At 55.1% G+C, this 19,944-nt stretch overlaps 4 protein-coding genes across 4 annotated transcripts; 2 read left to right on the forward strand and 2 right to left on the reverse strand.

Moving 5' to 3' along the window:
- Positions 1 to 1,674: 1,674 nt before the first annotated feature.
- On the reverse strand, positions 1,675 to 9,571 carry KIAA1191 (KIAA1191 ortholog). Its single transcript, XM_075509616.1, has 7 exons — positions 9,394 to 9,571; positions 9,100 to 9,290; positions 7,638 to 7,764; positions 5,841 to 5,965; positions 4,419 to 4,525; positions 3,963 to 4,099; positions 1,675 to 3,496 (listed from the first exon to the last, which is right to left on the reverse strand). Exons 1-7 carry the CDS (start codon positions 9,419 to 9,421, stop codon positions 3,288 to 3,290), a joined length of 924 nt encoding a protein of 307 aa, XP_075365731.1. The 5' UTR covers positions 9,422 to 9,571; the 3' UTR covers positions 1,675 to 3,287.
- Positions 9,572 to 10,221: 650 nt separating this feature from the next.
- ARL10 (ARF like GTPase 10) lies at positions 10,222 to 13,544 on the forward strand. Its single transcript, XM_075509619.1, has 4 exons — positions 10,222 to 10,811; positions 11,400 to 11,562; positions 11,794 to 11,969; positions 12,427 to 13,544. The coding sequence occupies exons 1-4, from the start codon at positions 10,626 to 10,628 to the stop codon at positions 12,601 to 12,603; spliced, it is 702 nt and encodes a 233-aa protein (XP_075365734.1). The 5' UTR covers positions 10,222 to 10,625; the 3' UTR covers positions 12,604 to 13,544.
- A 286-nt stretch (positions 13,545 to 13,830) lies between these two features.
- Positions 13,831 to 16,706, reverse strand: NOP16 (NOP16 nucleolar protein). Its single transcript, XM_075509623.1, has 5 exons — positions 16,533 to 16,706; positions 16,196 to 16,310; positions 15,407 to 15,476; positions 14,519 to 14,625; positions 13,831 to 14,269 (listed from the first exon to the last, which is right to left on the reverse strand). The coding sequence occupies exons 1-5, from the start codon at positions 16,637 to 16,639 to the stop codon at positions 14,126 to 14,128; spliced, it is 543 nt and encodes a 180-aa protein (XP_075365738.1). The 5' UTR covers positions 16,640 to 16,706; the 3' UTR covers positions 13,831 to 14,125.
- Positions 16,707 to 16,819: 113 nt separating this feature from the next.
- On the forward strand, positions 16,820 to 17,655 carry HIGD2A (HIG1 hypoxia inducible domain family member 2A). Its single transcript, XM_075509622.1, has 2 exons — positions 16,820 to 17,037; positions 17,296 to 17,655. Exons 1-2 carry the CDS (start codon positions 16,923 to 16,925, stop codon positions 17,460 to 17,462), a joined length of 282 nt encoding a protein of 93 aa, XP_075365737.1. The 5' UTR covers positions 16,820 to 16,922; the 3' UTR covers positions 17,463 to 17,655.
- Positions 17,656 to 19,944: the final 2,289 nt, after the last annotated feature.

Below are 19,944 nucleotides of genomic sequence, written 5' to 3' on the forward strand. Positions count from 1 at the left end.
ATTTAGGAAAAGGTGATAATATTTAAAGAAAAAAAGCAGGTATGGGCTGTAGTGAGGGCATTCACAGTGCAGAGATCTCCAAGCCATGCTGGCCAGTCCTCAGGAGAGGAACATTTCTGTTCCAAATCAAATACATCTACATGACTTTGCACAAGGTGATTAGCATGTCAAGAGGGAGGACTGGATAGCAGCATCAGCTGAAAAGGCTGCGCCTCTTCCAGAATGCACTGAAGTGTCTGCAGTGCAGGCAAGCATGCATGTTATGATGAAGATGAATATTGAATTCAAATCACAGCTGAGGTCAGAGAGCAATTATGCATTTCTGTAGACGGTCTCTCAGACAGATCAGAAGCAACAGAGGTTGGGAGTGGGAGGACTCCTCCTGTAGCTGCCCACCACCTCTTTATCTGCCCCTGTAGTAGGTGACCCTTGGCAGGGTCCTAATGAGGAGACCAGAGCCTGGTCCTAGGAGCATTGAACAGCACAGTCATGGTCAGGAATGGAGTAGTCCTGATGTTAGTCCTGCACATACTGAAGACCTGGTGCTTGCTGCACAGCAAGACCTCATCCAGAAGCCTGTTTGGAAGGGTCTGACCTGGGGCTCACAGGTTTGCTTCCTGTTCTTTAGGAAGCCTCTTCCCAGCTGCAAGATGTAGAACAAACAACTCATCTGCATGACATTGCCTCTCTAATCCAGGAGTAAGCCATCCAGGGAAAAGTGAAGAAGTCTGTTCTGGGCGTAATAGCCAGAAGCGTTCCCAACAGCGCAAACTCCAAATGCTTCCTGCTCTAGAAAGCTGCTCTTCCTGCATGGTATACTCATTCAGGTGTATTTTCCAGATAGTGGAATTATCTGGATTAGACTTGTATTATTAGACTAGAAAAGAAGCCACATTCCAGCAAGACGTCCATAGTTATGGATGTTATTTTCCAATATGTTGGTCATATCCCAAGAATGATGTTGGAGTAAAATACAGGAATGAGAATATCACACCAAGAGGCCACTCTTTAACCCCAGCCTTTCCAAACTAAACTATGAGATTAGCCTGCGTAACAAAGACTTGCAGCAGCAGCCTGTACCAGATTACCTGGGTGCTTCAGGAATTATTTCACCGCTTTTAGTTCTGCTAACACTCTAGGAGCACAGGAAACACCAGTATTCGGCTTGGATACTCCCAGCCCAGGAGAACTGTGTACTCTATCAGAAGTACTAGCTGCAAATGCCACAACAGCACTCAAACCAGAACTTTTCAGAGGAAGGCAAAGCAGAGATGACCACACCACTGGAAGCTGGGCACCTCTAGGCAAACACCAGCCTGGCCCCCACACCTCCACTGCATGTGTGCCCACCTCCACTGTATGGGTGCAAACACAGCACACAAGCTGCAAGAGAAGCAATCTCTTCATTCTTCAAATGAAGAATCACAATTTGAATAGCTCAAGAAAACACAAAGATTTCATGTTTAGTTTCATCTGCACCAGCCCTAAGACAGGACTGAGTCTGGCTTTAGACCTAGTCTCCCTGTCAAAAGGGAATTTTACAGAGCAAACATTTTACCCTAGAGCAGTTTTGCTGCTAGAGCTTTATTAGGCAGAACCTTGACCTCACAGTCACTGGACAGCACCAGATTTCTTCCAGAGATGCTCTGCCAGCACTAACACACACCAAGGACCTCCATTCACAGGGATTTTATTTTCTTGTAGCAAACAAAAAAAAATCATACACAAGACATGAATACAGAAAACAAATAAATTAATGTCAAATGAGAAACTGATTGCCATGGTGCAAATGAGTGGTGACAATGAAAACCGCTTGGTTGGGTGGGAAACTTTCAACACAACACATCATTGGCAGTGCTGAGGAAGCAGAGCCACAAAACATGCTTCTTCAGAGGAGACAGCAGCTAGCTAAGTGAGCCAACCCTGCCTCACCCTCCAGGAGGAATGTTCAGTTTAAGGCGGCAGAAACCCCAGAGCTCAACAGTTACCAGCGGTTAAGTAACCTCTGTGTAATGTCCTTGCAACAGAGAAGCTTCCAGTACGAGATGCAAGGCTGCTGCTGCCACCTCACCACTACAGAAAGCCTGCTGCTGGCTGAGGGAGCTCTGCAACACAATCATGAGATAAGAGAGGAGATCTGTTTGCCACAGGACAGGTGAAGATTACAGAGCAATGCTGCCTATAATGCTTAAGGGATTAGATGGTGGCCAGGAGTTCCTTCCACTTCTCATGAAAGCAAGTGTTAGCTGTTCCCAGTAACTGGTTCTGACTAGGCCAAAAGTTACACGTAGCTGTATCATAGCAGGGAGGAATGTTTAGCCTTGATCTGCCCTCAGTCCTCCCCCAGCCCTGCAAAATGCATTTAATGCTGATGAAACAGAAAACCCTATTTGAGAAGTGCCCCTGGTGTCTAATACACTTCTACTACATGACTCATACAAGATGCTAGAAAAAAAACAAACAAATCAAGCAGCACCCAGAGTGCCAGAACATCAGTAAGTCTGTTGTCTAGGAGAAGGCAGGACAGTTGTTTTGCAGAAAGAAGAGGATTACTTTTGTTCAAGCCACACCAGCTCTGGTCATTTCCACCTTTTTGGAGGAACATGAAGAGTTGGAAGAGAAGCAATTCCTCCTCATTACTGCCAAGCCCCATTAGATTCTGCTCCCTGCCTTTCTATTAAGAGCATCTTAGAATCATCACTGCTCCACTTTTCCTTTAAAATAATCCAAAAACAAAAGTAGTACTAGGTGTTGAACAGGATAGTAAGGGAGTGCCACATTTAAAACCAATCCACCACATTCCCAGAGCAACTTCCTTCTGGCAGTTAATGGTCCAGTTTTTAAGTCCTTGCTTGTTTTCATCATTTTCCACTGGTGTTCTGTATATGCAAGACAGAACCACAGTGCTCCTGAGGGTACTTCAGCACTGAGCAGGACAAGACAATCAGACTACAGGTAGACAAGCCAGCCTGCTTGCACACCACATGCAGTCCTGTCCCACAAAACATGGTTCAAGGTTTTACTGTGGTGCAGTGTACTGGGAAGCACATCTAGCACAGCCTAGCAGATCAAACTGGTGCAATACAGGGGACAGGATGGTTTACATTAGTTTAGTACTAGTGCAGGAGTTTTTCCAAGAGTGGCTTTAGGAGGGCAGTCACAACTGTTTCCTTTTCTGAGATGAAGTGCTGGAAGGGAGGCTTTCCTATTTTACTGCAGCACAATGGGACAGGGAAGCAGAGCCTACAATATCCTGTAGCCCACTAAAGACACCAGAAGCATTCTTCCTAGAACCCAGTGGGAGTGAGCACATTCAGATCCCGAGGTTTGATATTATGAGAACGTGGAGATTGTTTCCTCCCTTCTGTGACTGGAATGTCCATTTTGGGTGGCTTGAAGGTGAGTGGATCCTCTGGCATCCTAGTAGCCTGAGCACGCATCAGCTCCATTGGGGATGGCTTCTGGGCACCCTTGTAAGATTGGATGGTAAATCCTCCTGATGAGGAAAAAAAAAAATCACAGCAAGTAAGAGCTACAAAAACTAGCCAAGTCCTTTTTCCACTGCTGCCAGGAGTGAGCAGTGTCACTGATGCCCAACACTGCAGAAAGACTACGCAAGACACCACAGCTTCATGTCATCTAAAGCCTATCTATACATCAGTGGCTGACACTTCCAGTTCTTCCACCAGGCAGTAGAGAAAACAGAGTAAAAAGCTGTCACCTTCACACCCTGCCCTTCCACTGCAGTGCAGTGCAAGTTATTTCTACTTTGAGACCCTTGGCATAGGTTCCACCTAACTGCTTTATATTTAAGCACAGAAATTATATGAATAGCACACATTCACAAGGTGGTCCTAGAAAGTAACAAGGCAAGCAGGATAAGGCTCCAGAAATGCTAGCGAGTTTGTTGTGTGACAGTTCTCCCCTAGCTCTTGCAGGGTAGGAGATTCTAGAGGACATACCTGGATCATTGACGGATTTCTGGATTGCTTTGGGTCCAAAAAAGCTCCACCTTTCAGATGGCAATTTGTCCCCACCAGCTTCCATGGCAAAGTCTGGGCCAGTGATAGAAGTAGCAGACCCCTGACTAAACCAACCCCTAGGGAAAAATCATTGAGATGCATAAAACATGAGAACAAATATTTCAAGTGGCCCCACTGTGCCAGGAACTTTCCATGTAGTTATCAGGGGCAATTTAAACAATCTTAATAGGTTTGTTACCACCCAGGATGAAGTTATGTATGCTCAAGTTCCACAAGCTTTCAACATTTGGATCTATCCAACACAAACCCACAGCAGGCTCTGAATTGCACCCCTTAGACAGTCCCTCACTGGATAAGAATGTTATTTGTAGCAGCTCCCACCTCAGCAGCTTGTAGAAAACCAAAGGAGGCAGTGGTCTGCCAGGAACAGAGTACCTGTTTTTATGCTTGGGAGAGGAGTGGGGAGTGCTGCTTGGAGTGGACTGAGCAGAAGAAGTCTGTTTGTCATCTTTTGTCATCTCTCCACTCTGCATTTTTAGCTTCTGTTAGGAGAGGCAAGAGAAACACAGAGGCAACAGAGCTTAAATACAAGACATAAGAAACAAACAGCCAGTTTTATTGCCAAAACTGTACAATTGATTATATCACAGGTGATAAAGGATTTCAGCATCCCTTCACCTAAAGCTAAACCCAGTATTACAATACTTGCATATACCCCTTAAGCTTCCTTCCACACCAGATATAAGCATTTTCAAAGTCCACTATGCACAAGACACATCCTCCAGGCTAGAGGAAGTAAAATAACACCTACACCACACTCTGCAATTCAGAGTCACTACCCAACAGTAATGCATTACTTCAATACCAGCATTCGTAGGGAGGTTGCAGATGTAGCAGAGCTAGCTTACACATCAGTTCAGCTACCTGGTAACAAGCCTAAATGCCACAGCAGTCATTAGTCTGCAGCACTTTTCAGAGCAACAAAGTTTTCAGTCCCACAAGCTCCCTAATTAAGGTGAGACCAGACCTCGTACAGAAGGTACAAGGTCTAGGAGTACTAGACCTGGAGAAGTAATCCACATACAACAGGATGGAAACACTGCTCTAGAACACCGAGATGAACTGCATTTGAAGAGTACGCCTGCTCGTAAAATAAACAGGAACTGGCTGTATGTGAACCAGGTTATTCCAAGTCAGACAGTACAAACTGAACTTTGAAGTCACTTGAAGGGCAGTTATAGTTCAAACACCAACTACACAAGCACCTTCTCAGAATGTTTCCTGCAGCTATCCAAGCCACACTAATGCAATTCACCAACACTGTTAATGAAGTTTTGACCTTGGGGGAGTACACTTGGAGAGTTCACTATTAAACTCCAACTGCAAGATTACTGTGGGCAACTGAGCTCATCAGAAACATGTTGATTCAAGACCTTTGTCTTTATTTCCAGTAAGAGGCAAGCCCAGTTTCATCTGCTAACTTCCACATCAGAAATGCACGGTTTACAAGTTCTCTTGGGGCAAACAGTTACAACAGTCAACGACAGCCCACCATTCAAAGGTACAGCAAGAAACTAGATTCTGTGTAGGGATGTCCCCACTTGGAAAGACAACTGTGATAGTCTGACATGACTGTGGAATACAACAGATTTCAGAAAAAAGTTTGTTTCAAAGCTATAAAAGCTAATGCTAACTTTAAAATACAAGTGGGTAACCTTTTTTTACACAATGAGCTAAAAGCCTTCAGAGGAAACAGTTTCAGGAGAGTCCTGCAACATGCTCCAAAAGTTACGTCACCAGATAGGTGTTAAGCTAGTACATAACCTACAGAGAAAGCCAATGCAAAACAAGCCTTACGTGGACTGCCTCAGCCACTCGGTGATACTTGGTCTCCTCAGTAGTGAGGCCTTTGTGGGGAGTGTAGCCAGCATCTCTCAGCCCTGCCTGCTGCTCAAAGCGCTGAATGCTCTCCTGAGTCTGCTCTGGAACGGACAAGAGCACATATTCACACAGAAATGCCACCACAAGCAGTTACAGCAAACAAAGGCAACTTAAGCAACAGAATGCAAGACCCTTTTTTTCATCATTCATACCTACATGTTGTGATGAGTTGACAGAGGCAGCAAGACAAAGCTAATGAGATATTCTGACTTGAAAACTATCCTGATTCATAGGGCTAAGTCAGATGAGCAGTGAGTTGTCCCATATCACCAGATGTATTACAAATGCAACACTTGTAATTAAATCCATCTCACCCAAGAAGCTGCATCACTCCTAATTACAACTTCCTAAATCTAGGAGACCCCAATAAGCTGGACATTTTAAGTGGCACTCTAGATTCAAGGGAGGTTTTTTGGCCAACAAAAAAAAATGAAGTCTTCTGAAAGACTGCCCACATTAGCTAATCTGACAATCACAGCCTTGCAGGTGGTAAAGACTCTCAGTGATTCTAGATTAGGTAAAATAAGCTATTTCAGGCAAATACAGAGCCAGCATCCAATACACTGATATCAACTTCAGTTCTGAAAAATATAAGCACTTTTCCCCCCCACTACCAGCATAAGATGTTCACTCCCTCGTGGAACTAAGAAAAAAGTCAAAAGGAATTAGAGCACAAAAAGATTACTGGAAAAGCCCAATATCTTTAAAACAGATAACACTTCCCATGTTAACATTAAAGTTATTTGCAGAGATAACGCACTGTATAGATGAGAAATCTAGAGGACCTTTGTCTGTTTATTTCCAACTTGTGACTGAATGTTCTTCCTGGGAGATACAGGTTGGGGCTCCTTACTTCTTACCGCACAAGAACATTTTTAGGCCATGATGGTTTTAACTAGATTAGCATTTTATCATCAGACTAGAACAGGAGCTGCCTTCCAGAAGAAAGTCCATATTCCTGGACATTATTTTCTGATGTGTTGGTTATTTTTGAGCCAAGATTGAAATAAGTGCAAATGTACAGCTACTCCAAAAAGCTGGTCTGAAAATCTAGAAGCCTTTGGAATCACTGCTTGGAGAAAAAGATGAAGCTCAGATCCCAGCTGCTAAAAGAAGAGGCAGCAGGGACGGATTAACAGATGAATAATTTCTCTTGTTGTAAATGGGCATGTCTTCTCTGCAAGCATAAAAGCATCATTATTTGTGAGGTTTGGTGGGTTTTTTTTGAAGTAACTGTTACTGTTAGCAAGACAGCTGCCACTGCTATTAACTAACATAAATGCCAGCAAGCACTCCATTAGCACAGTATGTCAGCTCTCCACACCACTTTAGTTAATTTTAGAGCTTTACCTGTCATTCAGAAATAGCAAGTTAATAAGCAAACAGAGTAGCACCAGCAGCCACCTCTGCACTCCAGCAAGGAGGCGGCATGGACTGCAGTGTCCTATCAGCAGATAATGTACCCTTCACTCCTCCCTCATCACCCACCTCCAGCACCTGGAAACACAGAGGCAGCAAGTGTGCCCTATTCCCTAGTTCCTTGCTTCTTTCTAGACACATCCTCCAAAAAAACCTCAGAGCTCAAGAGCAGAGTCAGTCTGAACCCACAAGCCGTCCAGGAACTCTGGTAGTTACCCTGAGACATTACCAAGCCAGAGCACGCTTGTGTGCCCACACTCCATTAGCCACCACATTAAAGGTGAGAGTTCTTACTTGTAATGAGAGAGTTCATGATGATATGAGTGGCCTTGGCCTTCACCACAGGTACCTTGTTCACACTTTCAGTGGACGATGAAGGAGTTATGACAGGTGCATTCATGTTAGCATCCCCTTCCTCAATCTGTGGGGAAGAAGCAGTGTACAGTTTAAGATGAGAAAGTATCTCAGCACCTTGCCAGGACACATCTCTAACTACTCAAATGAGACAAGGCCAAGCTGCTCTAGCAGCTAGCCTTCATCCCATGGAAGAAACACATACACTGTTCTCGCTACAGCCCAGGAACATTTAGAGCTTGAACCTTATAATTCTTAGCAATTAACAAGCAACTTGCACCCAACATTTGAAAACCTAGCAGGCTCAGAGCCAACAAGTTGTTAGTCTAAGTACAAAAAGGTCAACAGGAAATAAACCAGAACATATCTATTTCCATTCTTGTAACTGCAAACTGGACTTCAAGGTTAATTGGGCAAGAGCACCCTTCCACAGACAGCTCAGAAACACAAACTATTTACAGAATGGCATTCACAGATTAGAGGCTGGTGTTTAGATCTTGTTTTCCCCCCTCATTCCTTATATCAGTTTCTTGCTCAGTGTATCTAGTGGTCACAGCTCTACCACTGATCACAAGACCCTAGCAACAAAGAACCAGACAATGAATGCTAGAAAACAAGACATCTTGTGAAACACAGCCTTCTTCCTCCTAACACAAGAGTTACTGTTCCCTGGACAGTTTGCTTTTTGTGCCAAACCACAACTTTAGGTTTTCTTCCACGAGAAAGATTTTAAAACAAAATGAGGTGAAAAGTAGAGGTTAAGCTCAAAGGGATACAGAGTTAGTTAATTCCATTCAACAACATTTAACTTCACTTCAAACTTAGAAGAGAGCCTCTAAATCTAAAAGAGCTGATCCTGCACTCAAAGCATCCCCATAGTAATTTCATAGAACAGTTTGGCTTGAAAGGGACCTTCAAAGATCATCTAGTCCAGCCCCGCTGCTGCACGCAGATCTTTCACTAGATCAGGTTGCCCAAAGCCTCGTCCTACCTGACTTTGAACACTTCCAGGGATGGGGCATCCACAGCTTCTTCTGGGCAACCTGTTCCAGGGCCTCACCACCCTCATCGTAAGGAATTTACATCCAACCTAAATCTACCCTTTTGCTCTGGTTTAATTACACCTGCTTACAGCTTTCAGCTTTTTTACCCAGAAACACCTCCCATAAGCGAGGGGACTCCCAGAGCACGCCTATCTCAACCACACTTCAGGGCTCCCGCAACAGGGCCAGGCAGCAAAGCCGGTCTCTTGTCCCCAGCACCTCCCGAGGGCTGCCAGGGCTGGGGCAGCTCGCCCGCTGCGGTGCCTCGGCCAGGCAGGAGGGCTGCGAGGGCCGGGCTGCAGCGGCGCACCGGAGGCACGCCTGGGCCAGGGCCACCGCGGCAACCGGCTGGCCCGTACCTTCGAGAGCTCCTGGTACTTGCGCTCGGGGATGACCGGCTGCTTCCAGAGGACGTTGGCGCACAGGTCGGCAGGCGGCGGCGTCATGGGCGCCGTGTCCTCCAGGGCGTCGTCGTAGCTGAAGGCCCGCCGCGGCACGCCGACGGGCAGCGACATCTTGCCCGGGCGGGCCCCGCCGCCCTGCTCCAGCGCTGCGAACAGAGAGGGCAGCGCTCAGCGCCGCCGCCCGCCCGCCCCGCCGCCACCGCGGCCTACCCGGGCCGGTGAGGAGCGCGGGGGCGGGGGGGACCTTACCGGGAGCGTCCGGCTGCCGCGAGCTCATGGCGGCGGCGCCGCGGCTCGGCTGCGGCTAGCGAGGCGCGGCGGGGGGCGGCGGGCCGGGGGCCTGCGGGCCGGGCGGCGCCATGGCGGAGCCCGCGGGGTCCCACCGCCACCGCCACCGCCGCCGCCGCCGGAGGGGAGGCGCGAGGGGCACCGCCCCCGCGGGAGCGCTCTTATAGCGCCAGATCTCGCGAGAGCTGGCGGCGGCGCGCGGAGCACGCTGGGAGGTGTAGTTCGGGCCGCGAGGGGCGGGGCCAAGCGGAGGGGCGTGGTTGTGTTGAAGGGGCGGGGCCGGTCGATTCCGAGGGGCAAGGCGGGGTGGGGGCACAGGTCGGGGCGCGGCCGGGCCCCACGCGGGCGCGGGGCGGCAGGTGGGGGACGGGGGAGGGCAGCGCTGCCCGCCACTCCCCGCCCCTGCCAGACCTCATGGCGTGGGGCTCTCCTGCCAGGGCAGCCGCTGCCCGACCCTGCCCGCCCTGCCGCACCCGCCGCCTGCTCCTGCCCGCTCCCGTCCCCTGCCCGACCGTGCACCAGCTCGGCCAGCAAAACGTGTCGGCCCGCTGGAGGGGTGCCCAGCCCACCCACGGTCCTGGGAGTCCCTTGCTGTCCTGCTGCAATCGCCCACAGGGCTGTGGGGGTCAGGCACGGTGGCTCCAGGGAAAGGCCCCGCAGCTGCTCCCAGTGGAGCCGGGCCCGGGGCAGGGACGCGCTGTGCCACCGGGCAGGGCTGAAGACAAACGAGTCCCGTGGGCAGCGGGCGCAACCCCTGGGCCCATGGGCGCCTGCTGTGCTGGGTGCCAGGCTGCTAGGCGGGTGTGGGGCCTGGAGGCGGCTCAAGAGTCCGCACACTGGCTGCGGAGGGCCTGCTGCCTCCCTGCCTCCCTCCCTGCTGCCTCCCTCCCTGCCTCCCTCCCTCTCCCCATCGTCCTTTCTTCTCCCCACCATTTCTCCCTCTCCCCATCATCCCTCCCTCCATCCCCACCGTCCCTCCATCTCCCCCTCCCTCCCTCCCTCCATCTCTCCACCCACCCATCCCTCCATCTCTCCCTCCTGCGGTCGGAGCGGCCCCTTTAAGCGCGGCGGTGACGTCGGGGCGGACAGAGCTGGCGCTGGCGCGAGGCCCGCGGGCACAGCTGGCGGGGGGGGGGGGGGAGGGACACAGCTGCGCGGCGGCCGCGCGCTGCCGGTGCCGCTGCCGGTGCCGCATGGCTCGGCCCGGCGCCCTCCGGGACCTGACGCTGGCCCTGGGAGCCGCCGTGGCTGCCCTCGGCTCCCTCCTCTTCATCGCCTGGAAGATCTGCTTCCGCGGCATCGGCACCGGCACCGACTGGGGCGGCTGGTGGGAGCGGGAGCTGCGGGAGCTGCGGGACCGAGCCCCCGCCGGCGACGCGGTAAGGGGGGGACGGACCCTCGCCGGGACCCCCGGCCATCGCGGGTCGGGATCTCCCCGGGATCCCCTATACCAGGATCCCCTGTACCGGGAGCCCCTTACTGGGATCTCTCCGATCCCAACGGGGCAGGGACGGGGCAGGGCGTCGGGATCCCTCCGGGTTCCTCACACCCCCGAGACCGTCAAGCTGGGGAAGGGGCAAGGGCTCGGGATCGTCCCTGGGGTCACCAGGCTGGGGAAGGCTCTGGATCGCCAGCAGGATCCCTCTGAGCACGTGGGGCTGGGGAAGGGGGCGCAGGGTCAGGATCCCCTGGGATCTCGCACCAGGATCCCCCCGGAGCCGGTCAGACTGGATTCCCCAGGATATTCCGTAGGATGACGGCCCTTGGGGACCCCTCTGCCCCCCATCCTGCTGGGGAAGGGGGTGCCCGGTCTGAACCACCCCTGGAGCCCAGTGGGCTGGAGACGGGAGTGCAGGGGCTGGGGGGGCTGGCAGGACCCCTTGCTCCGGGCTGGTCCCTCAACCAGCTGCCTGAGCATGGGGCTGCGGATCCCGGGACCAGCCCCGCACCCTCCTGCATCCCCACAGCTGGACTGGCGGCAGGTGCTGGTGCTGGGACTGGACGGGGCAGGGAAGAGCAGCGTCCTGCACTACCTCTGCAGCCAGACGGCCAGGGAGCGCATCGCACCCACCCGCGGCTTCAACTCTGCCCAGCTCTACGTCGAGGGGCTGGAGGTGGACCTGCTGGAGGGTAAGGCTGGCCTGGCCCCACCGTGTCCCCCAGGGCTGAGCCTGCACGGCCCGGAGGGTCCCCCCGCCTGCCAGCACTGGGCTGGGTGTGCAGAGCATCCCGGGCAGCCGGCGCATCCCGGATGGTGGGAGCATCCCGGGGGGCAGGAGGTCTGGTTCCCCAGGGTGCTACAGGGAGGCAGCAGCCCCGCTCACCTCCGCGCAGGGGCCTGATCCTGCCTGTCTTCCGCAGTGGGGGGCAGCCAGAACCTGCGAGCGTACTGGCCCCACTACCTGAGCCAGGCCCATGTGCTGGTGTTTGTGGTGGACTCGGTGGACAGGGCGCGCCTGCTGACGGCACGCCAGGAGCTGCACTCGCTGCTGGCTGCAGAGCCCCAGCTGCCCCTGGTTGTGCTGGCCAACAAGCAGGTGGGTGTCTGTCTGTCTGTCCATCTGTCCCTGCAGCTGCCCCCGGGGCTGTTTGCAGTGAAGTTGTCCCTTCCCAGGGTGCCCTGAGGGGAAATCCTAATACCCAAAATCTACTGGCTCTTGCAAAATCTGGTTTCTCAGGGTCTGTCTCCTCCAGTCTTCGTCAGGAGGTACAGCAGCCATTACCAGTGCCCTGACTAATGAGTTTTAGAAGAGCACCCAGGCAGCAGCCTGCAAAATCCCCCAGGGAAATACATTTCCCAGGCAGGTGGCCAAGCACATGCCTAGTGGTGCTTCCCATTAGCTTGTGCCAAAGCCACTCCAATGAGAGATCGAGGCAGTCTGGCCTGCGCAGGATCCCTGCCAGGACTGCACAGGCCAGACAGGGCTCCTGCCAGCCAGCAGCACTGCTCCCGGTGCTGCTCCCCTCCTGAGCGACCACCTCTCTCCCTTGCAGGATAAGAGCAATGCCCTGAGCGTGGCAGAGCTGCAGGAGGAGCTGGCCCTGCACACACTCGGCGAGCAGCGAGAGCTCTTCCTCCTGCCTACCAGTGCGACCTGGGCCAGCCTGAGCACTGCCACCAGTGTCCTCCATGTGAAGAGCTTGCTGGTCACCCTGCTCTCCCAGCCCTGAGCCGACACGGGGGGTGGACAGGCTCCCACCCCCGGCATGGCTCCTCTTCAGGGTCCACAGCGTGAGGATGGAGGCGGTTGGGTAGCAGCCCTGGAGCTCAGACTCACCGGTAGCAGGCTGCCAGTCCTGGGGTGTTTGCTGCACCCCACAAGGTTTGAGGTTGAGCTGCGGCATGGCTGCCCTCAAGGAACATGAGCAGTGGGCTCTGCTCTCTGCCACAGAGAGGGCAGCCGCCCCCCCCACGTTCAGGCATGAAGCCTCCCTTGGGATGGTGGCGTGAGCACAGCTCTTACCTCCCCATAGGCAGGAACGTGCAGCACAGGGCAGGGCCCTGCACCTTCACAGCAGCCCCACAGGGTATTAAATGAATGGGGCTGAACAAGCGAGGTAGCCCTTTCGCCCACCAGCACAGAGAGGTCATCCCAGGGGATGGGCCCTCCTTCCCGAAAAACGCAAGGAGTTACTGCTGGTGCAGTCCTGCCAGTACAGTGCACACCAGTGAGAATAACCAGCTCAGGCTGTCCCTCAGCAGGGCTGAGCACAGCTGTCAATTCCCCCAACTCTGTATTTAAAGCCCTGTTCAGGAGAGACGAAGGCAGGTATTGGGCAGCCCTGCACTGCCCCTTCACCCTGAACAGGGGTAAAGACGGGCCACTTGGTAGGAGCCGTGCTCAGCAGGCATTTGCCTGCCTGCCTGGTCTCCTTCCCTCTCAGCTGCCCCAGGGAGAAGGGGAAGGAGCCAGGCTCAGAGCCTGCAGGAAGCCCTGCCTGCAGGCAGAAGGGCTGCTGGGTCAGGCCATGGGGCGCTGGGTCCTGGAAAACCTATCGTGGAAGCTGGGGAGCATATCGGGGAAAGGGAGCATGCACTCGCCAGTCTCTGCTGCTAAAACTTTTGTACAGACGCTCCTTCCCTTTGTCAATAAAAGAGGCTGATCACTCTGCGCTTTCCTCCAGCTCCTTGGCAGGGAAGGGGCCCCCAGCCCAGTCTTCTGAGCTGGAGGCAGGAAGGTCACTCGCGGGGGGAAGGAAGCAGCACATGGCCCCGCTCCAGGCTCTGCTTACAGGGAAATCAGCAAAGGCCCAAGTGCTACCCATGCCCCATGGGCCCCCAGCCCCGTTGCTGCAGGGGGTGACACACGCCCGATGCCCATGTCCCACGGGTCGGCACCATGAGCTGTCTGAAGTGGGACTGCACCAAGCGAGAGCCCATGAGCAAGACATTCACACCAGCCTGAAAGAGTAATTTATTTTAACAAGGCAAAAGAAGTGCCGACTGCCACACAGAAAGGGAGCGGCACAGCACATTCAGTCCCAATGCCACAAGCCACAGCCAAGAGTCCTTCATGCCTGCTTATAACTGTCTCTGTCTAATGAAGGACCTTCCTCCATCGCCAGAGGCTTTGCGTAGCTCAACTTGCTGGCGCTGAGCCTGTGACTGTCACCTGTCTGTCAATCCCCACTTGGTTCAGAAAATGGTCACATCAAACCTGCACTTGCAGGCAAACCTGAGAAAAAAGGGCAGTCACTGCACGTCCATCTTTTCTGGCTTGAGTGATTCAATGAAATCCTTGTACTCCTCAGGATAGAAATTCTTGTACACATTGATCTTTCTCTTAATCTGCTTGGGAGTATCCTGGTAGTAGTTCTTCTCATCTCGAGCCATTTCCTGTGACGGGTAAGGAGAGGGTAAGTCAGAGGAGTGGCCCCAAGAGCAAACACCAAACCTGCCCAGCCACACTCCAAAGACCCACCCTGGCCGGCTGTGATCGCTGCCTGACTCAGATGGGCATCTGGCCAAGGTTCAAAGCGTTGCTTCCCCTTAACAATCAGCTGACTGTGAAACAGGATCCAGGACAGAGAGGGTCAGGAGCGAATCGCTCCGGATGCTCCTCACTCTGGGACAGCCAGTGCTTACCTTGTAGTTCTCCCCGTGGTTCTGTATCATGTACCGCACGTAGTCAATGAGGTCTCGTGAGAGCGTGTTTGACTTCTTCTCGGGGAGACTGGCCTCATATTCCATCTCTAGGCCAAGGACAGAGACATCATGAAGCAGGGGAGGGAAGCAAGCAGCACCTCAGAGGTCCGCAGCCTCTTCCCAAGATCAAGCGCTGCCAGTACTGCAGAAAGGAGGTGGCTCCTGCAGCACAGCTCGGCTGCTCGCACACACAGGGCTACTTCCCAGCACGATCGTGCAGGAAAACAAACAAGACAACAGCTCTCCGCATAGGCTGCAGGCATCCAGGCCTGCACTGCAGCTCCTCTCCAGCTCACACCACGAGGAGTGGAGCCTTTCTGCCCAGGCTGCAAAGCGCGACTGTTCAGAGCTGCCCAGTCCACCACTAAAACACAGGGGGTACGGCAGCCACAGTTTCTTGTCACCCTGGTGCCACACACCAGCATGTTTCAGAGTGACAAAAGCCTTCTTGGGGCTGCAGGTAGAAATACTGTGGAAAAGGCAGCACAGGAGGGAAAAGGAAATTCCTGAGACAGAGGACACACAGGAACAGCAGAGCTGCTGTCCTGGCTCCCAGCTCAGCTCTAGCCTGGCTGGGAACCCCCAGCTGACTGCTGCCAGGAGGGTACTCCTCTACAAGCCCACAAGCCTGGACAAGTAACACCACTCCCTGCCCCTGGCACAGCACAGCAGCTAAGGACAGTCTGGCAGCACAAAGATGAGAGACAAAACAACCCACAGGGCCTTGGGAGAACCCCAAACGCAATGGCAGCAGTGCGGTTCAGCAGGAAACCCGCCAAGGCTGGAGGTGGTGAAGAGCTCCCTGGGGAGGACAGAAGCAGCACTGACCGTTCACCACGTAGGGCTTCCGCACTATTTTCTTTCCTTGCTCCCGCCCATTGCTTTCCACTTCCATCCCCTGTGTTAAATGAGAGAAAAGGCAACTCAAGACAAGCCCATTTAGAAGAGAGCTGCGTCCCCATACATTGCTCCCAAAACTACTTATACAACGGCTGCAAGGACCAGGAAATCTCAGGTGGCTTAAGCAGAGCCATATTTGTGCCATTAAGCTAGCTCATGGGCAAGCCTGTTGCTCGAGTAATACTGTGTGAATGGAGACAAGTGGCAAACAAGGTCACTCCTGTTTTTTTCATGAGTGTGTGATGTTTTGTGGGGCCATCTTTCGCCTGGAAGCATTGCCCACCGACGCAGGCAGGCCAGGGTGGTGCTGCTGTACACAAAGAGGCTTTCTTTTGTAGCAGGAGCAACTCATCTGCAGCGTTCCCAACCCCACCTCTCTCTAGCAAGTCCCAGGAGACTGACTGACATTATTTACACTTGTTCCAAAGCCCGTTATTTCCCTGTGATGCCTTAGCTCGCTCCCACATCAGATCTTGGCAACAAAAGTGTATCAATAAAGATAAGAAACCCATCCACCTACAGAGACTGATCCAGAGCCGCCTGACCCGTGCTCCAGGTCAGGGCACGCTGCTCCAGGGCACGCTGCTCTCCACGCTGCTTCTCCCCAGCCCGGCTGCGTGTCCTGGGGGAGGCCTGGCCTTCCACCCCCCACAAAGGAGCAGCCCCAGCCGAGTCCCCCTGCCCTTCCCCAGCGGCGCAGGGCACGGCCACACTTACCAGCAGCTTCTTCTTGAGGATGGGGACGGCCTTGTTGGGATCCTCGGCCAGGCCCATCTCGGCCAGGTTCTGCGCCACCGACTTGGTCGGGTCCCAGGCATGGCGGATATGCGAGCTGCGCGGGGACAGGCACCGGCATCACGGGCCGCGCTCACCCTCCCCGCGTGGGTGCGTGTCCCCCTCCCCACAGACAAATAGCCCCCAAGCGCCCACCGGGACGTGTAGCAGGTCCCCCCGGGGCACCCACTCCCACACGGCGATGGGCTCACGGCCGCCCTGCCCACAGCCCACGCACGGCCCCGCGCCCCTCCGTGTGCCCACACCCCGCGGCCCTCACCAGGCGATGCGCGGGGCGGCGCGGCGGCGGGCGCTGCGGTAGAGCCGCTTGCGGTTGAGGTTGTAGGAGTACTTCTGCCGCCGGCTCTTCCCCTTCGCCTTCGGCATGGCGGCCACACGCTGCTGCTGCCGCCGCCGCCGAGCGCCGGGCCGGGCCGCGAGGGGCGGGGCCGCGCCGCGGGGCACCACGGGAAGTGTAGTCCCGCGCTGGCAACACCGCCCGCGGGGATACCCCGCCGCGGACTACAACCCCCGGCATGCCCCGCGGCGGGGGCGGGGCGTGCGGCCTGCCGGGAGCGGTCCCCTCATTACCCGCCAGGAGCCGCGCTGCTTCCTGGCTACGGCAGCCGGGGAGGGTCGCGAGTGGTCACCTTCCCTGCGGGCCGCAGCCATGGCGGCCGGGCCTCCCCCGCCGCTGGAGCCCAGCCCGCTGCCGGTGTTCAGCGACGAGGGCTTCGGGGACAAGTTCCTGCGCAAGACCCGAGAGAACCCCCTGGTGCCCCTCGGTGAGGGGGAAGGGCCGGGGGGTGACGGGGGGCGGGGGGGGCGCTGCGGTGAGGGGGAAGGGCCAGGGCGATGGGGGCTGGTGACGGGGGAGGGCAGTGAGCCCAAACCCGAGGGGCTGCCCTCCGGGGAGGCACGTCCCTAGTTCGGGGGTGTTGTCTAACAAGCCAGCAGCGCTCAGGTGCGGGGGGCGAGGCGGGAGCCGGTCCTCACAGCCCCTGCCCGGCTCCGCTGAGCTGTCCGTCCGTCCTTCTCCGCAGGCTGCCTCTGCACTGTCGGCGTCCTGACCTACGGACTGATCAGCTTCAAGAGAGGCAACATCCGTCGGTCTCAGCTGATGATGCGGGCACGTATCCTGGCCCAGGGCTTCACCTTCGCGGCCCTCCTGGGAGGCATGGTGGTCACAGCCATGAAATCTAGAAAGTGAAATCGGGCAAGAGAGAAGCTGCGGCCGCGGGCGTGCGCCCGCCAGCCTGTGCCCCAGCTGGCAGGGTGGATTCTGGCTGCGGATGGAGTTTTCTGAGAAACAGTTGTGATGTTTCAGTGGAGCCAGTGTCAGAGAGGCTCTGTGTTCCAGGGCGCTGGAAATGCGGCTAATACACCTCTGTGATTAACCTGAAACTTGGGCCGTGGCATTTTTTAATTCCCCGAGAGCTTATTCTCCTGCAGCACTGGAGGCTGCGCCTCGCTAAGGCTCTCCACCCCCGTCAGACCTCTTGTTCCTGCTTGGTGCTGTCACGATCTGTTAAAATTGTGTCCTCTGGGTCATGGTCTGCACTGAGGTGTGGCTTTAGTCAGGCGGTGCACCAACATTTGAGAAATGAGCTGCCCAGGTAGGAAGGAATAGCTCTGTTTATGGCTTGACCCTGGCAGGACAGAGTTCATAAGCAGTGGGTGAGTTGTTTGGGGAGAACATGTAATCTGTTCAGTTGCAGCTGGTGAGTAATAAAGTGAATTGCAGCGAGATTCTGACTGATACTGGACTGCAGAAGATTGAGAAGCCAGAAGAATAAACAGTGTGAGAAGGAAGGGGAGCAGGCACGACTGCCTCAAAGCTGTGGTGATGTAAGCAGGACACAAGAGATGTAACTCCCTGTGAAAACAACTTGGGAAGTCACATTTCCAAAACAGGGCCTGGCCGCGTTCTCTGAGACACGCTGCTGCTTCGGCTGCTTTTGCTGGGGAGTCGGTTCCTGCGCAGCTCCCTGCTTCGTGTGAGCTGGAACTGGCTGCTGAGCAAGTGCCCTGTACCCAGAGGGGGCTGCGCTGCCTGTGTCATCATCACGGGTGCCTCCAAGTCCCGCTGTTGGTGTCGGATTGTTTGGATCACACCAGGGGTGTTTGGTGAGCAATGAGGCTTTGCTCTCCCATGTCAGGGCCGCAGGGCAGGGAGGAAACGGAGCTGTCGGATCTGTTTGCTGCGTGGCTGCAGCAGCTTGTGCCTGCCTGTAGGCAGAGCATATCTCTGCAGGGGAAAGGGGCACAGACCTTGCTAACTGTGCTGTGATCCCTCCTCACGTTGAGCTGCCTGGGGCCTTTCCAGGTTTTGCTCTCTGGGTGTCTGCACGTTGGTGCCTGCGCCTTGGCCCTCCCTGGCCTGCGGTGGCTTTGCAGCCAGCTGCCAGGCAGCTTGCTGATCCCGCTTTGTCCTTACAAGCAGTTCTGGAGGACAGGGTGAGGGGTAAACTCGCTCTGCCCATGAACGAGTGCTTGGTTTGTCCTGTCTGGGGAACCATGGTGCTGGTGTGCCTCGACAAGGAGAGGGGGGAAGGCTCTCGCCCACCGGAGGCAACTTCTGAAATGTGAGGGTGAGGGATAAGCCATAACCGGTGCTGAGCAGGGTGAGCTCCACCTCTGCAGTGGGGAGCCCGGGGCTCTGCCTGCTGCGGAGCTGTGGCACTGCCTGCCTTCCCTGGTCGGCTGCCTGCTCAGCACGTCTTTCCCAGAAGACGCTTTTGGCTGCCTTGCTGGCACTTCCAGCTCGGCTAGCTTGGGGCAGGGGTGTGAGAGGCAGCTGCAAGCACAATCCTTTGGCAGCCCTGGCAGCCTGGAGACGGGCACAGCGGGCTGGGGAGCAGCTCAGCCTCTCTGGACAAGCAGGAGCTTGCAGCTCCCTGGGGGCAGAGCAGAACCGCCACTCTGGTCCTGCTGCCGCTGCTTCTGCCCTGACCTAGCACAAACCCTGTGGCCCTTCCCCTTGCTCCTATTTTTTCCTGTAGGACGTGGTTCTCCTCTAGCCCCGCCCTTCCCACAGAAGGCTTCGTGGCTGTGGGTTCTCCTAAACACATGTGTGCATTGCTGAAGCAGAAAGAAGACAGTGCCCCGTAGGACTGGAGATGTCAGTTTATTGTAACAGGTGATTTGAACAGTCACAGATACCAAAGCCAAGGGGATGTAGAACAGCTGTGGGCATGGCTCCCCTGGAGCTGGCTGCCCCTGCCTGACACGGGGTACATAGCAGCCAGGGGACCCAGGGGCCCGGCTGCCTGTGGTGCTGGAGGGCCAGAGTGCAGGGGTCTCCCTGCCCGCGGGACGCAGCCAGAGGTGCTTCCCGCTGCTCTGCAGTGAAAGGCAGAGGCAGGCAGCCGAGTCCTGAGGTATCCTGCATTGGTGTCCATCCCGCACTGCAGCAGAGCTGCCTACACATGCTGGAGTGCAGGGGGACAGAGTAGGAGCAATCAGCCCTATGGACAAGGGGGCACAATCCCAGCACACAACACTGAGTGATTCCCTACACACCCATTTCCCTTCCCAGCCCACTGCTGAGCCCATGCCCCAGAGCCAGGGGTCACCCCACCGGTGGGCTGCACCCAGGGCTGCAGCAGCAGGGCAGGTGACCTTCCTGACTCATGGAACCATAGCTGCAGGGCAGGAAAGCTCTGCATACTTGTTTTTCAGCTGAGCAGGGC

Source organism: Mycteria americana, chromosome 8 (genome assembly GCF_035582795.1).
Source record: "Mycteria americana isolate JAX WOST 10 ecotype Jacksonville Zoo and Gardens chromosome 8, USCA_MyAme_1.0, whole genome shotgun sequence".
In the NCBI taxonomy this organism is placed as follows: Eukaryota; Metazoa; Chordata; class Aves; order Ciconiiformes; family Ciconiidae; genus Mycteria; species Mycteria americana.

What these genes read in the sequence shown, in the direction of transcription:
- KIAA1191 (XM_075509616.1), bottom strand. Translation starts at nt 9,421, where the DNA reads ATGAGCTCGCGGCAGCCGGACGCTCCCG. An exon ending in GCGGCAGCCGGACGCTCCCG is followed by an intron (nt 9,291 to 9,393) that starts GTAAGGTCCCCC and finishes CTCTGTTCGCAG; the next exon opens with CGCTGGAGCAGGGCGGCGGG. An exon ending in GAGTGGCTGAGGCAGTCCAC is followed by an intron (nt 4,526 to 5,840) that starts GTAAGGCTTGTT and finishes CTCTCCTAACAG; the next exon opens with AAGCTAAAAATGCAGAGTGG.
- NOP16 (XM_075509623.1), bottom strand. Translation starts at nt 16,639, where the DNA reads ATGCCGAAGGCGAAGGGGAAGAGCCGGCGGCAGAAGTACTCCTACAAC. An exon ending in TCCTCAAGAAGAAGCTGCTG is followed by an intron (nt 15,477 to 16,195) that starts GTAAGTGTGGCC and finishes CATTTAACACAG; the next exon opens with GGGATGGAAGTGGAAAGCAA. An exon ending in GAAGCCCTACGTGGTGAACG is followed by an intron (nt 14,626 to 15,406) that starts GTCAGTGCTGCT and finishes TCCTTGGCCTAG; the next exon opens with AGATGGAATATGAGGCCAGT.
- ARL10 (XM_075509619.1), top strand. Translation starts at nt 10,626, where the DNA reads ATGGCTCGGCCCGGCGCCCTCCGGGACCTGACGCTGGCCCTGGGAGCC. An exon ending in GGAGGTGGACCTGCTGGAGG is followed by an intron (nt 11,563 to 11,793) that starts GTAAGGCTGGCC and finishes TGTCTTCCGCAG; the next exon opens with TGGGGGGCAGCCAGAACCTG. An exon ending in TTGTGCTGGCCAACAAGCAG is followed by an intron (nt 11,970 to 12,426) that starts GTGGGTGTCTGT and finishes TCTCCCTTGCAG; the next exon opens with GATAAGAGCAATGCCCTGAG.
- HIGD2A (XM_075509622.1), top strand. Translation starts at nt 16,923, where the DNA reads ATGGCGGCCGGGCCTCCCCCGCCGCTGGAGCCCAGCCCGCTGCCGGTG. An exon ending in GAACCCCCTGGTGCCCCTCG is followed by an intron (nt 17,038 to 17,295) that starts GTGAGGGGGAAG and finishes CCTTCTCCGCAG; the next exon opens with GCTGCCTCTGCACTGTCGGC.